The sequence below is a fragment of the Carcharodon carcharias genome, chromosome 10 (genome assembly GCF_017639515.1).
Source record: "Carcharodon carcharias isolate sCarCar2 chromosome 10, sCarCar2.pri, whole genome shotgun sequence".
NCBI lineage: Eukaryota > Metazoa > Chordata > Chondrichthyes > Lamniformes > Lamnidae > Carcharodon > Carcharodon carcharias.
Window position 1 is genome coordinate 101,002,243 of NC_054476.1, and position 15,448 is coordinate 101,017,690.

Below are 15,448 nucleotides of genomic sequence, written 5' to 3' on the forward strand. Positions count from 1 at the left end.
AATTAGGGATGGGTAATAAATGCTGGCTCAGCCAGCGAAGCCCATATCCCGTGAATGAATTTTTAAAAATAGGCTGAGTTCTCAGAGGAAATATGGAGAGCTCTGAAGCATCATTGAAGCTCATCTTAAACAAAACTTAATTCAGGAGATTTGGTGAATTATTAAAGAAAGGTTCCTAGGGTATGGCAAGGCCCTAGAATGGTAATGGGTTATGATGATAAGACAGTACTTATCAAACACGGCAACTAACCTAAAAGTTTCATTACCCATGATTAATTGGAATGACTTACAAAATCTCGGACTCTGAGCAGCTGATGGAAGTAGATGAGGCACCTTGTACCTCAAGTGCTCATGTGTTTTGTAATGAAGGTCCTTGAGGTACAGAATACAGTAGTTTATGGACTGGATAGGGTAATGGTGAGTGATCATGACATAGGACATTCAAAGGCCAGTTCCCAGAGTGGATACTTGGGTGACATATAGAGGGGTGCAGTGAATAGAAGGAAGCAACAATTGTGGAAGTGCAGAAAAAGCTTTAAATATTGGTTGAATGTTCAGGATGAGGGCCAAGAAGTGAGGCTCATGGACTTAAAGAATGGGGTGAAAGAGTGGAGATTAAGAAAGCGCAAAGCAAGTACAGAAAGTGGGTCCCGTAGTGACTCTTGCATCAGAAAACAATCACATATCAGAGGAAGGCCCACCAATAGGGCAAAATGGTGACCTCGCAATAGTAGTCCTAGCAGACTTAAAAATGTAAATAGAAGCTGTTGCTTGAATAGATCAGACAATGAAATAAAGGCCACAGAATAGTCTTAGAACAGAGCTAGAGACAGAGGTCCTCATGATTGTGATGATGATGACCGCCAATAAACCAGAGGATAAAATAATTAGGCAAAACAAAGGGAAATAGATAGCTGGAGAAAGTTTAGAGTTTATTCTAAGGTTCCGGACAGGGGCAACCAGTCTTGTAACAGAGGATTTGTCCTAGTTAATTAGAGTTGTGAGGTTAGTTGCTAGGGGCTTTGAAGAGTGACAGGGGGAGGGGGAGACAGATGTTTGAGTAGATTTTCCCACAGCTGGAAAATTAATCTTAAACCTTTTTAGTTATTTTGGGCACATATTCATGGGAGTGTAGGTCATGGACATAAAAACCACATTTCTGTAGGGTGATACTTTTCAAAGAGGAGTGTTTCTGAAACCACCCAAAGGTACAGTCGATGCAGAAGGGAAACAATGGAAACTAAACAAATATGTCTATGGTCTGAATGATGATGTTTCCTAGAGTGTGGTATTCATCAGTGAAATATGTTTTGCTGAATATTGGTTGTGAACAACTAAAAGCAGATCCTGCAATGTTTTATTTGTGTCATGAAGGAAAACTTTTTGGATCTCATGATGCATGTTGATGATTTCTTATGGGTTTGTATAGTAGAATTATGAGAAATATTAAATGGTATTAAATGTTTCAATAATAGGGTAGAATTTAAAATTGGCTCTCCTGGCTGGACTGCCACATTTTACTCTCCTGTAAACTTGAGGTCATCCAAAACTCCGCTGTCCCTGTCTTGCCTTATAGCAAGCTCTGTTCCACTATCACCCTCTGCTTGCTGACCTATATTGGCTCCCAGTCAAGCAAAGTCTTGATTTTAAAATTCTCAGCTTTCTTTTCAAACTCTCCATGGTCTTGCCTCCTCCCTATCTCTGTAATCTCCCCCAGCCCCACAGCCCTCTGAGATATCTGTGCTCATCTAATTCTAGCCTCTAGTGCATCCCCAGTTATAATTGTTCCACCACTGATGGCTGTGGCTTTAGTTGCCGAGGCCCCAAGCTCTGGAATTCTTTCCTTATACAGGGAACAAAGTTTCAGAATGGGAGAAGGCAACATAGGACTGAGATGAGGAGGAATTCTTCACTCAGAGAGTGGGAAATCTTTGGAATTCTCTACCCTAGAGGGTTGTGGAGTCTCAGTCTTTGAGTATGTTCAAGACAGGGATCAATAGATTTCTAGATACCGATGACATAGAGGGATGCAGGGGTTAGTGCAGGAAGATGGCGTTGAGGGAGAAGATCAGCCATGATCTAACCAAATGGCTGAGCAGGCTCGAGGGGCCAAATGACCTACTTCTGCTCCTTTTTCCTATTTTCCTACACTTCTCCACCTCTCTGCCTCACTTCCTTTCGGACACTTCTTAAAAGCAACCTTTTTACCTCTGATTAATATGTCCTTTTGTGGTTCGGTATTATACTTTGTTTTATGATGCTTCTGTGAAATTGCTTGGGATGTTTCCTTTCATTAAAGGCACCATATAAATATAAGTTGTTATTGTGGGACGTTTAAATACTCTGGTTTAAATATTAAACAGATTAAGTCTATAATAACTTTAAATCAACAATCCAATTTAGAGAACCTTACTCCCATTCCAGTTAACGTTCCTCAGTCCTGACAAAAAGATTATGTTTTATATAACGAAGAGACAGAACAATTGCAATGCTTGATTAAAAACAAAAAACTGCGGATGCTGCAAATCCAAAACAAAAACAGAATTACCTGGAAAAACTCAGCAGGTCTGGCAGCATCGGTGGAGAAGAGAAGAGTTGACGTTTCGAGTCCTCATGAACCTTCAACAGAACTAGGTGAATCCAAGGAGAGGGGTGAAATATAAGCTGGTTTAATGTGGGTGGTGGCGGGGGGGGTGGGGTTTGGGTGGGTGGAGAGAAGTGGAGAGGGGGGTGTGGTTGTAGGGACAAGCAAGCAGTGATAAGAGCAGATAATCAAAAGATGTCACAGACAAAAGAACAAAAGAACACAGAGGTGTTGAATTTGGTGATATTATCTAAACAAATGTGCTAATTAAGAATGGATGGTAGGGCACTCAAGGTATAGCTCTAATCTTCCCTTCACCCCCCTGGCGGCATTCCGTAGGGATCGTTCCCTCCGGGACACCCTGGTCCACTCCTCCATCATCCCCTACTCCTCAAACCTCACCTATGGCACCACCCCATGCCCACGCAAAAGATGTAACACCTGCCCCTTCACTTCCTCTCTCCTCATCGTCCAAGGGCCCAAACACTCCTTTCAAGTGAAGCAGCATTTCACTTGCATTTCCCCCAACTTAGTCTACTGCATTCATTGCTCCCAATGCGGTCTCCTCTACATTGGAGAGGCCAAACATAAACTGGGCGACCACTTTGCAGAACACCTGTGGTCTGTCCGCAAGAATGACCCAAACCTCCTTGTCGTTTGCCATTTTAACACTCCACCCTGATCTCTTGCCCACATGTCTGCCCTTGGCTTGCTGCATTGTTCCAGTGAAGCTCAACGCAAACTGGAGGAACAACATCTCATCTTCCGACTAGGCACTTTACAGCCTTCTGGACTGAATATTGAATTCAACAACTTTAGGTCTTGAGCTCCCTCCTCCATCCCCACCCCCTTTCTGTTTCTTCCCCCTTCCTTTTGTTTTTTTTTTCTTTTTTTTTCTTTTTTCCAATAATTTATATAGATTTTTCTTTTCCCACCTATTTCCATTATTTTTAAATCTTTTATGCCCCCCCACCCCCACTAGAGCTATACCTTGAGTGCCCTACCATCCATTCTTAATAAGCACATTCGTTTAGATAATATCACCAACTTCAACACCTCTGTGTTCTTTTGTACTTTTGTCTGTGACACCTTTTGATTATCTGCTCCTATCACTGCTTGCTTGTCCCTACAACCACACCCCCCTCCACTTCTCTCCACCACCCCACCCCCCCACCCCCCACCACCCCCCACCTTAAACCAGCTTATATTTCACCCCTCTCCTTGGATTCACCTAGTTCTGTTGAAGGGTCATGAGGACTCAAAACGTCAACTCTTTTCTTCTCCGCCGATGCTGCCAGACCTGCTGAGTTTTTCCAGGTAATTCTGTTTTTGCAAAGCTTGATTGGTTAGTTGAACTGGATGGGCACTCAGATTACACCAGAAGCTATTTTTGATGTGTTGGAGTTATGATGATGAAACGCCCTAAATTTCAGAATGTTTTGAGGGCAAATAAAACTTTGAAAAATTTAAATAAAGGTGGTAGTGTGTTCCAACTCCCTCAGAGAGTCTAGTTGCTGTGGCAAAATACACTTTTCAATTCATGTTGTAGTCTGGAGCTTTGGGTAGTGATGGTGGAAGCTGCAACTTTCTTTCCATCACATGTCTGACCAGGAATCTCTCCCGCTCTTACTGCTGCCAGTGGTGTGTGATGGAAGGATTTATAGGCTGGTACTCAGCCTGTTTGGCTGGATTATAAATGCACTTTCCTTGACCATTAAGTCCTTGGGCAGGACTTGAAACCAGTGCTTCTGGTTTCGAAGCAGGGATGCTACCCACTGCACCACAAAATCTCCTCAGTAGTGGGGAATCTAGAGGAAATCTAGGAAGAGAAATCTGACAAAATCTCAGAAGAAGTGGAGATGGTTGTGCCAAAGAATGGGATGGAAAATGAGAGGCAGGAGATACTGGAAAGGCTGGCTATGTTTGGAGTGAATAAGTCACCAGGTCCAGATGACTTGCATCTCAGGTTGTTAAAGCAGATGGCGAAAGGGCTTGTCACAATGTTCAAATCTTCCCTAGATATGGGAGGTGCCAGAGAATTGGAGAGTGGCAGGTGTGACACTCTTATTGAAGAAAGGGTGTATGGACATTCTAACAGCTACACGTCAGTTAGTTTAATATCAGTGATATAAAAGCAAAAAACTACGGATGCTGGAAATGCAAAACAAAAACAAAAATACCTGGAAAAACTCAGAAGAAGTGAAATATATTCACCTCTCTTCTATTTTTACTTAGTTCTGTTGAAGGGTCATTCAGACTCGAAACGTTAACTGTGTTCCTCTCTGCAGATGCTGCCAGACCTGTTGAGTTTTTCCAGGTATTTTTGTTTGTGAGTTTAATATCAGTGCTAGGTAAGGTTTTAGAAAAAATAATCAGGGGAGAAAAATCAACAGGCACTTGGAGAGGTTTGAGTTAATTAAGGAGAAACAGTACAGATTTGTAAAAGGTAAATTGTGCTCAATTAATCAAAGTGATTTTTTGATGAAGTAACAAAAGGTGAAGTGAATGCAGTACATGCTGTCTGTATGGAATTTAAGAAAGTCTTTGACAAAGTACGACATTAAGGCTTACGTAATATAAGGATCAGTGTCAGCTTCCATAAAAAATTGGCTTAAGGACAGAAAACAGTGAGTGATGGTAGATGTCTGGTTTTCAGGCTGGAGGATGGTAGACAATGGTGTTCCCTAAAATATTTATTAATGACTTGGATGTTGGAATATGAGGTAAAATTTCAAAATTTTCCAATGATACCCAAACTTGAAGGAGTGAAGAACAGTGAGGATGATACCAATTGCCTGCAACAGGACATGCATAGGTGAGCAGAAATGGGCAGACAAGTGGCAGATACAATTTAATACAGAGAAGTGTGAGGTGATGCATTTTAGCAGAAGGGATAGGGAGAGGCCATATATGCTTAATGGCACAATTCTAAAGAGTGTACAGGAACAACGAGGCAATGGGAGTTCAAATGCATCGATCTCTGGAGGTGACACAACATATTGAGAGTGTGGTTAGCAAAGGATATAGGATCTTGAGCTATATAAATAGAGGTATTGAGTACAAAAGTAGGGAAGTTACACTGAACTTTTATAAAGCTCTGGTTAGGTCACCACTAGAGTAAAGCATCTGGTCACCAGATTGTAGGAAGGATGTGAGGGTCCTTGAGAGGGTGCAGGGGAGATTTACCAGACCGTTCCAGGGATTAGGGATTTTAGTTACAAGGTTAGATTGGAGAAGCTGGGGTTGTTCTCCTTGAAGCAAAGGAAATTGAGGGGAGATTTGATAGATGTGTATAAGATTATGACAGATTTGGATCAGTTAGACAAGGAAAAACTCTTCCCATTAGCTGATGGTACAAGGACGAGGGGACACAGATTTAAGGTTTTGGGTAAGAGATGCAGGGGAATGTGAGGAAGAACTTTTTACACAGCCAGTGGTAATGGAGGGGGTGCAGAGGAGATTCACCAGGATGTTGTCTGGGATGAAACATTTAAGTTATGAAGAGATAGACTTGGATTGTTTTCGTTGGAGCAGAGAAGACTGAGGGGCGACCTGATCGAGGTGTACATGATTATGAGGGGCATTGGTAGGGTGGATAGGGAGCAGCTGTTTCCCTTAGTTGAAGGGTCAGTCACAGTGGGGCATAAGTTCAAGGTGAGGGGCAGGAGGTTTAGGGGGGATGTGAGGAAAAACTTTTTTACCCAGAGGATGGTGACAGTCTGGAATGCACTGCCTGGGAGGGTGGTGGAGGAGGTGGGTTGCCTCACATCCTTTAAAAAGTACCTGGCTGAGCACTTGGCACATAATAACATTCAAGGCTATGGGCCTGGTAAATGAGATTAGGTAGGTTGGTCAGGCGTTTCTCATGTGTCGGTGCAGACTCGATGAGCCAAAGGGCCTCTTCTGCACTGTGTGATTCTGTGATTCTGTGACCTGGAACTCACTGTTCATGAGGGGGGTGGAAGTAGAGATGATGAATGATCTCAAAAGGAAACTGGATCGGCACTTGAAGGATATAAATTCACAGGGTTACATGGATAGAGTGCGAGAGTGAAATGGCTAGATTACTCCATGGAGAGCTGGCATGGATTCAATGGATCAAATGTTCTCTTTCTGTGCTGCAAATAACTCTAATGACTCTAAATTCCCTTAAATTCCCAACATTAGGTAACTCACAGAGCATGAAACTAGTCATTTTTAGCTATGCTTCACATGCTGTCTTCCTGATGGGTATTCTCTTGAAGGTTTCATAATATTCACGATGGGTGAGAATGGGAAATGATGTCCCTTAATGATGGAATCTAAGAAATAATAAGGTTGTTTAAAATACTTTGGCTGCTGAAACACTAGCTTTTGTTGAGGCAGTGGATATTGGATTTTATTTGTCAAATATTTTATGGAAGATGCTCTACAATGGGTACACTGAAGATAGTGTATACCCATTGAATGTTATTTCGATAATTGCTCATTCTGGGATAATGTACACTCTTTGAAAAGTGTGAGTGAGAAAAAGTTATGGAGTGGCATTGCTGACTTGAAGCAAATGCTGGAGAGAAAGGAAATCTCTAAAATATTAAATGCATGGATACAAGCTATCAGCTGTTGGATTGTTTCACAAAGAAATGCATGGAAGAAAATGTTCCAGGTTCACAGTGTAATGCTTTGTACAGAATAAGGAGGTTTTTGATTTTAATTAGTTTGAAATTTTAGTTGTATATATAAACTCTAATTTTTATTTAAAGAGAAAGAATGGTATCTATTAATTGTATATTAATGGTGTTTAATTGGGGTTTCAGATATGCTCTTCTAAATAGACAGAAACTTAAAGTTTGGTTGTGGGGTTGGGAGGTGCATGCTTGTAATCTGTTACTCTATAAATTAATGCCTATAAAAGTACGTAAAGTTTGGCTCCCATTCCAGCCTTGACCAACTATAACAGTTATCTCCCTGAACACTTACCGTCACTTTCAATCGGTCACTGAATGAGCGCTTGTTACACTGTTGCTGAACAGCAACTAATTTTCTGATCATTTCAATCTGCGCCACATTGAGTCTTGGAGTTTCCCAGCTAGACAGGGGGCTTGAGGTGACCCTTACAGTCTTTGTCATCTCTTCCTCCAGCTTCTTCATCTTCTTTAGTCGGATCTGTTCCTCTGAGAGGACACCTATAACACACTTTAGTCTCAGCAGAGAATCACACAGCACTAAATACAGTCATTCATTAACTTCTGCACAGTCACACAGCAATGTACCTAAAGTCACTCTTTAATCTCAGTACAGTCACACAGCTCTGTACCCACAGTCGCTCTTTAATCTCGGTACAGTCGTACAGTGCTGCACCTGTAGTCACTCTTTAATATCGGCACAGTCACAAAGCACTGTACCTATAGTCATTCTTTAATTTTAAAAAATGAGTGAGAAATTGGAGAATACATGTATATAAAAAGGAAGCGAATAGCTAAAAGGTGCGACTCAGGAATTAATAATGGGACACAAGGAAATGGCAGAGACTTTGAGTAATTTGTATCTGACTTCACGGTAGAATACATAGGCATTCTGAAGAATATTGGAAAATCAAGGGGCAAAAGGGAGGCAGGAGCTTAAAATAATCTCTACTGCTGCTTGTAGCTACTCCTACCAGAAGATCTGCTGTGATTGTATGTCACGTCAGTCTGTCTTGCACCATCTTGCACTGTAGCTTGACTGCAACTGCTCTGTCACCCACCTATCTCTAGGTTGAGCCCTCTTTTGCTGCCCTCCGCTTTGCCCTCTCTCTAGATTTTCAGTTCTGATCAAATGGCCGAAATACTGACACAATCTTTATCACTAGAGAAAAAGTACTAAAACTAATGGGACTAAAGGCTGACAAGTCCTCTGGACCTGATGGCCTACATCATAGGGTCTTAAAAGAAGCGGCTACAGAAAGGCTACACATTGGTTATAATCTTCCAAAATTCTCTAGATACTATAAAGGTCTCAACGGATTGGGAAATAGAAAACGTAACACCACTTTTCAAGAAAGGAGGGAAACAGAAAGCAGAATATGCCAGTTAGCCTAACATCTGTCATAGGGAAACTGCTGGAATCCATTACTAATGAAGTAATAGCAGGGCATTTAAAATCATAATACAGTCAGGCAGAGTCAACATGGTTTTATGAAAAGGAAATTGTGTTTGACAAATTTATTTGAGTTCTTTGAGGATGTAACAAGCAGGATCGATAAAAGAGAGCCAGTAGATGTAGGATGTAGATGTGCTGAGTAGATGTGCCAAAAGGCATTCGATAAGGTGCGACATAAAAAGGTAACTGCACAAGATAAGAGCTCATGGCGTTGTAGGTGATAGATTAGCATGGATAGGATGGGCGGCATTCCGTAGGGATCGTTCCCTCCGGGACACCCTGGTCCACTCCTCCATCACCCCCTACTCCTCAACCCCCAACTATGGCACCTCACCATGCCCATGCATTTAACACTCCACCCTGCTCTCTTGCCCACATGTCTGTCCTTGGCATGCTGCATTGTTCCAGTGAAGCTCAACGCAAACTGGAGGAATAGCACCTCATCTTCCGACTAGGCACTTTATAGCCTTCCGGACTGAATATTGAATTCAACAACTTTAGATCTTGAACTCCCTCCTCCATCCCCACCCCCTTTCTGTTTCTTCCCCCTTCCTTTTGTTTTTTTTTATTTTTTTCTTCTTTTTTCAAATAATTTATATAGATTTTTCTTTTCCCACCTATTTCCATTATTTTTAAATCTTTTATGCTCCCCCACCCCCACTAGAGCTGTACCTTGAGTGCCCTACCATCCATTCTTAATTAGCACATTCGTTTAGATAATATCACCAACTTCAACACCTCTGTGTTCTTTTGTCTGTGACATCTTTTGATGATCTGCTCCTATGCTAACACAGCCCCCTTCCACTTCTTCCCGCCACCACCCCCCCCCACCTTAAATCAGCTTATATTTCCCTCTCCTTGTAAAGAAAGATCAGTTCTGTTGAAGGGTCATGAGGACTCGAAACGTCAACTCTTTTCCTCTCCACTGATGCTGCCAGACCTGCTGAGTTTTTCCAGGTAATTCTGTTTATGTTTTGGATTTCCAGCATCTGCAGTTTTTTTGTTTTTATCTCTGTGTTTAATTGACTGCCACTGCTTTTCAAGAAATGCCTACCTTGAAGAAGTTCTGTTCGTCTCTGCGACAAGATTTCCGTATCTCTCTTTTGCCATGTTCACCTTCATTGCTTTCCATTTCTCTCCTGGTGTTTGACAAAGTGTTTACTAAAACCCGCTTTCACAGCCATATCTCCTTTCTCAGTGACTGTCTCCGTCTCCAACTTATCCCACGTGGATTTCAATTGAAATTCCACCCCTCATGTTTCGAAACCACCCAGGATTACAGGTATCTCCGGGACATAAAACGTTTCTCGGACTGCTGTTCCCGTCACATTCTGAGATCCACACTCAGTGCCATACGCCGCCATAAGAACACACTCGACCTCTCCCTCCAGCAGCACCGCCATACCCTTTTTCAAAGCTGCGCGTGCCCCCAGTTTCATTTTATTCTTCGTCTCATCCGACGCCTCAACCAGAAACTTTTTCTCTTTCTCTCAAGTGCTTAGGAGCGTAAACTCCAGCAACTCATCGACACCAACACCCATCTAGGAGCCTCCACCCCTGCCCGTCCCTCCGTCCCCACCCCGTCTTCCAATCCCAGCCCCAGCTGTGTACTCAATGTACACCCTGATCTTCCCCTCTCTGACGCTGAACGTTCAGTGCTTAGCAAAGGACTTAGTTTCATACCCTTACGCCCTCATATCAATGAATTTCGGGCTCGGCACGATGCTGAACTCTTCTTCCGCCGTCTTCGTCTCCAGGCTCACTTCTTTGGGCAGGAGTCCTCTCCCCATTCAGCGGATCCTTTTACCCACCTCCAATATTCTCCCTCCACCTGGACCCCTCCCTCTGGATTCTTACCTTCTCTTGATCTTTTCATTGGGAACTGTCGGCGCGACATTAGTCGTCTCAATTTCTCTGCTCCTCTCACCGATTCTAATCTCTCTCTCTCTGAACTTACTGCACTCCATTCTCTCAGGTCCAACCCCAACATTGTCATCAAACCCGCTGACAAGGGTGGTGCTGTTGTTGTCTGGCGCACTGACCTCTACCTCGCGGAGGCTGAGCATCAACTTGCAGACACTTCTTCCTACCTCTCCCTGGACCATGACCCCACCACTGAACATCAAGCCATTGTTTCCAGGACTGTCACTGACCTCATCTCCTCTGGGGATCTTCCTCCCACAGCTTCCAACCTGATAGTCGCCCAACCTCGGACAGCCCACTTCTACCTCCTACCCAAAATCCACAAACAGAACTGTCCTGGTAGACCGATCGTGTCAGCTTGCTCCTGCCCCATAGAACTCATTTCTCGTTATCTTGACTCCCTTCTCTCTCCCCTTGTCCAGTCCCTTCCCACCTACATCCGTGATTCCTCTGACACCTTACATCACATCAACAATTTCCAGTTCCCTGGCCCCAACCGCTTCCTCTTCACCATGGACGTCCAATCCCTCTACACCTCCATCCCCCACCAGGATGGTCTGAGGGCCCTTAGCTTCTTCCTCGAACAGAGGCCTGAACAATCCCCATCCACCACTACTCTCCTCCGTCTGGCTGAACTTGTTCTCACACTGAACAATTTCTCCTTCAAATCCTCTCACTTCCTCCAAATAAAAGGTGTGGCTATGGGAACCCGCATGGGCCCCAGCTATGCTTGTCTCTTTATGGGGTATGTGGAACATTCCTTGTTCCAGTCCTACTCCGGCCCCCTTCCACAACTCTTTCTCCGGTACATCGATGATTACTTCGGTGGTGCTTCATGCTCTCATCGGGACTTGGAAAAATTTATTAATTTTGCTTCCAATCTCCACCCCTCCATCATTTTCACGTGGTCCATCTCTGACACTTCCCTTCCTTGACCTCTCTGTCTCAATCTCTGGTGATAGACTGTCCACCAATATCCATTACAAGCCTACCCACTCCCACAGCTACCTCAACTACAGCTCCTCACAACCTGCTTCCTGTAAGGACTCCATCCCATTCTCTCAGTTCCTTCACCTCCGTCGCATCTGTTCCGATGATGCTACCTTCAAAAACAGTTCCTCTGACATGTCCTCCTTCTTCCTTAACCGAGGTTTTCCACCCACGGTCGTTGACAGGGCCCTCAACCATGTCTGACCCATCTCCCGCGCATCCGCCCTCACGCCTTCTCCTCCCTCCCAGAAACATGATAGGGTCCCCCTTGTCCTCACTTATCACCCCACCAGCATCCGCATTCAAAGGATCATCCTCCGCCATTTCCGCCAACTCCAGCATGATGCCACCACCAAACACATCTTCCCTTCACCCCCGTGTCGGGATTCCGTAGGGATCGTTCCCTCCGGGACACCCTGGTCCACTCCTCCATCACCCCCTACTCCTCAACCCTCAACTATGGCACCACCCCATACCCACGCAAAAGATGTAACACCTGCCTCTTCACTTCCTCTCTCCTCACCGTCCAAGGGCCCAAACACTCCTTTCAAGTGAAGCAGCATTTCACTTGCATTTCCCCCAACTTAGTCTACCGTATTCGTTGCTCCTAATGCGGTCTCCTCTACATTGGAGAGACCAAACGTAAACTGGGCGACCACTTTGCAGAACACCTGCGGTCTGTCCGCAAGAATGACCCAAACCTCCCTGTCGCTTGCCATTTTAACATTCTATCCTGCTCTCTTGCCCACATGTCTGTCCTTGGCTTGCTGCATTGTTCCAGTGAAGCTCAACGCAAACTGGAGGAACAGCACCTCATCTTCCGACTAGGCACTTTATAGCCTTCCGGACTGAATATTGAATTCAACAACTTTAGGTCTTGAGCTCCCTCCTCCATCCCCACCCCCTTTCTGTTTCTTCCCCCTTCCTTTTGTATTTTTTTCTTTTTTTTCCTTTTTTCCAATAATTTATATAGATTTTTCTTTTCCCACCTCTTTCCATTATTTTTAAATCTTTTATGCTCCCCCCACCCCCACTAGGGCTGTACCTTGAGTGCCCTACCATCCATTCTTAATTAGCACATTCATTTAGATAATATCACCAACTTCAACACCTCTGTGTTCTTTTGTTCTTTTGTCTGTGACACCTTTTGATGATCTGCTCCTATCCTAACATTCCCCCCTCCAATTCTTCCCCCCACCCCCCAACACCTTAAAACAGCTTATATTTCTCTCTCCTTGTAAAGAAAGATCAGTTCTGTTGAAGGGTCATGAGGACTCGAAACGTCAACTCTTTTCTACTCTGCCGATGCTGCCAGACCTGATGAGTTTTTCCAGGTAATTCTGTTTTTGTTTTGGATTTCCAGCATCTGCAGTTTTTTGTTTTTATGTTATATATATGGATAAAGGATTGTCTAACTAACTGGAAACAGAGAGTGAGGATCAATTTCACTTTGGCAAACTATAACTAGTGGAGTGCCACAGGGATCAGTGCTGGTCCCTCAACTATTTACGATCTATATTAATGACTTGGATGAAGGGACCAACTGTTTTGTAGCCAAATTTGTTGATGATACAAAAATAGGCAGGAAAGAAATTTGTGAGCAGGACACAGAGGCTGGAATTGTTTGGCCCCATTGGTGTTGGGTGTCAAGGGGTGGGGTGTAGGGAGGGGTGCGGTTGGGGAGACAATATGACAATGCCAAAAGTCGGTTTTATGCCCTCGTGAAACTAGTTTGCTATCGTTCGCTCCACCCATCAATGGCGGGCAGCATTTGCTTCCAATGCATGTCGGAAACCTAATTTCCATGCTTTAGCATCTCATTATATGCTCTGCTCACCGGAATCATCCCCTCACGACAAATTTGCCACCCACATCGGTGTGACTTCAGAGCGGCGTGCTTCACGACTGCCTTTAAAAGGTGTGCACCTGGCAACCTGAACTTTGAGGGGAACTCGGAAGCAAGCGCACACAATGCCCGAAGGACATCAAGGAAGAGGGGCTGTGCATTTGTACACAGGCGTGTTGCTACTACCCAGCTGGCTTTCAGTGTGGTTTTGGGGCAAGGACTCCATTGCGGTTCAGGCAGGGGGAATGGGGGGTGGTGGGTGGGGGTGGTGGGCGGGGGGGTGCTGTTGCAAGTCAACATAGACTGAAGGAAGTACACAAGCACATGCCGGGCCTTGGGTGTGGGGGGTTGGGAAGGGAGGTGGGGTGAGGGTTAGCGGCCTTGCACTTGGAAAAGCTTGACAAAAGTGAGCATTCTTCCATAGCTGAGATTGTTCAGAAGCAGCTCTATTGACATGCTTGGAGTCAGGCCTCTGAAGCTTTTCTGCCCACTCAAGCAACACAAAAGCATGAAAGTGCCACCAAATGTGCATTTTAAGGGGCAGCAGAGCAATTGGCCAATTGGGCAAGTTGTAGAATCCCCTTGTGAAAGGTGGCCAAGGAGCAGTCACTGCTGGAAGCGCTCACAGCCCCTTGCAATCTCAGCATCTCAGTTTGGACCAGCCTCCCTCATGGCTCAAGCGAACAGTGCAGCCTTGCAGTGTGGGTTAGGAGAATGCCTGAGCTGAGAGCACAGCATGCAGCCCACTGGGCAAAGCTGTCGCCAATCAGTCAGGTGGAATGGGACGGAGGTGGATGGGGTCTCAGGCAGCCAAGCAGTGCACTAAACTCTGGCCATCCAAGTGGTGGCCAGCACTCTCTGGGAAGCACGAAGGGGCCTTCAGGCTTAATCAAGAGAGGTTCTTAGGACACCCATGCTAAGCCACGAGCAGAATATCAGGATCAAGGAGCCTGGTAATTTAGCGATATGCCTCATGGCTTACAGAGAGCAGATAAGAAGAAGAAGAGAGCAACAGAGGTGCCTGGTTCAGCAAAGGGAGGACTACCTCAAGATGAATGGGCAGCAGGGCCTCCTGTGTGCATGGCTGAAGATCTACAGAGAGCCATTGCTCATAGGCACCTTGCTAGGCCCAGGGTCTACAGATGGCGCCTGTCATTCCTGCAGATGACTGAAAACCAGTGTTGCTGAAGACTGTGCAAGTCTAGGGAACTGGTTGGTTACATCTGCCACCTACTGTAGGATTTGGCACCACAGGGACATGGAGGACAACCATTGCCAATGGCCAGTGCTCAATTTTTATGCCAGTGGCTCTTTCCTGGGCTCCAAATGTGACCTGTGTGGGATCTCACAAGCCTCCCCCAACAAGTGTATCCAAGAGGTCATGAATGCCATCTTTGCGAAGGCACAGAATTTTATACATTTTGCCCAGGATCAGGAAAGCCAGGAAGCAAGAGCGCTGGGATTTTGGGATTTGCGCGCATCTCTGGTTTCCTCGGCCTGTGAAGCTGCAGCTGCTGGGGTGACAGGAAGCGGGGATTTGGATGAGCTGGACACTCTTGAAGTCACCTGGATGGATGGCCCCGGAGTGTGCACCTGCTGATCCTCCTCCCTGTGGGTGCCCAAGGGCCCCTGGCTGACTCCTTGAGGAGAAGGGGTACCTGGAGTAATATCGAGCTGCTCCACACCCCTCTCACGTACACACTATTGAAGGTCAACTATGGCATCAGCGATGGAGTTCAGTCCATGTAGGAGCGATGTCCTGGAACAAGGTCTCCATGGCAGCTGTCATCCTACCAGTGTTGACTTCGGTGCGTTGTAATGCCGGCGCTATCACTCCAGCCTGAAGGAAGACGGACTCCTCCATCATGCCTTTCAATCTGAGGAGTGTTCCTGAGCTTGCCTTTGCAGCTCCAGCAACTAAGGTATGACCGAGTCCAGATGCTCATCATCTGACCCGGACTCAGCAGATTTCTGGCCTCCAGCAG

At 45.1% G+C, this 15,448-nt stretch overlaps 1 protein-coding gene across 2 annotated transcripts in view; it reads right to left on the bottom strand.

The window, feature by feature from the left end:
- The window catches only part of nr1h3 (nuclear receptor subfamily 1, group H, member 3), a 130,798-nt gene that overhangs the window by 73,418 nt on the left and 41,932 nt on the right, over positions 1-15,448 (bottom strand). For both annotated transcript variants that reach the window (XM_041198409.1, XM_041198408.1), the window contains exon 4: positions 7,544-7,749. In XM_041198409.1, coding sequence (XP_041054343.1) covers positions 7,544-7,749 — 206 coding nt within the window. The remainder of the gene's footprint in view (positions 1-7,543; positions 7,750-15,448) is intronic.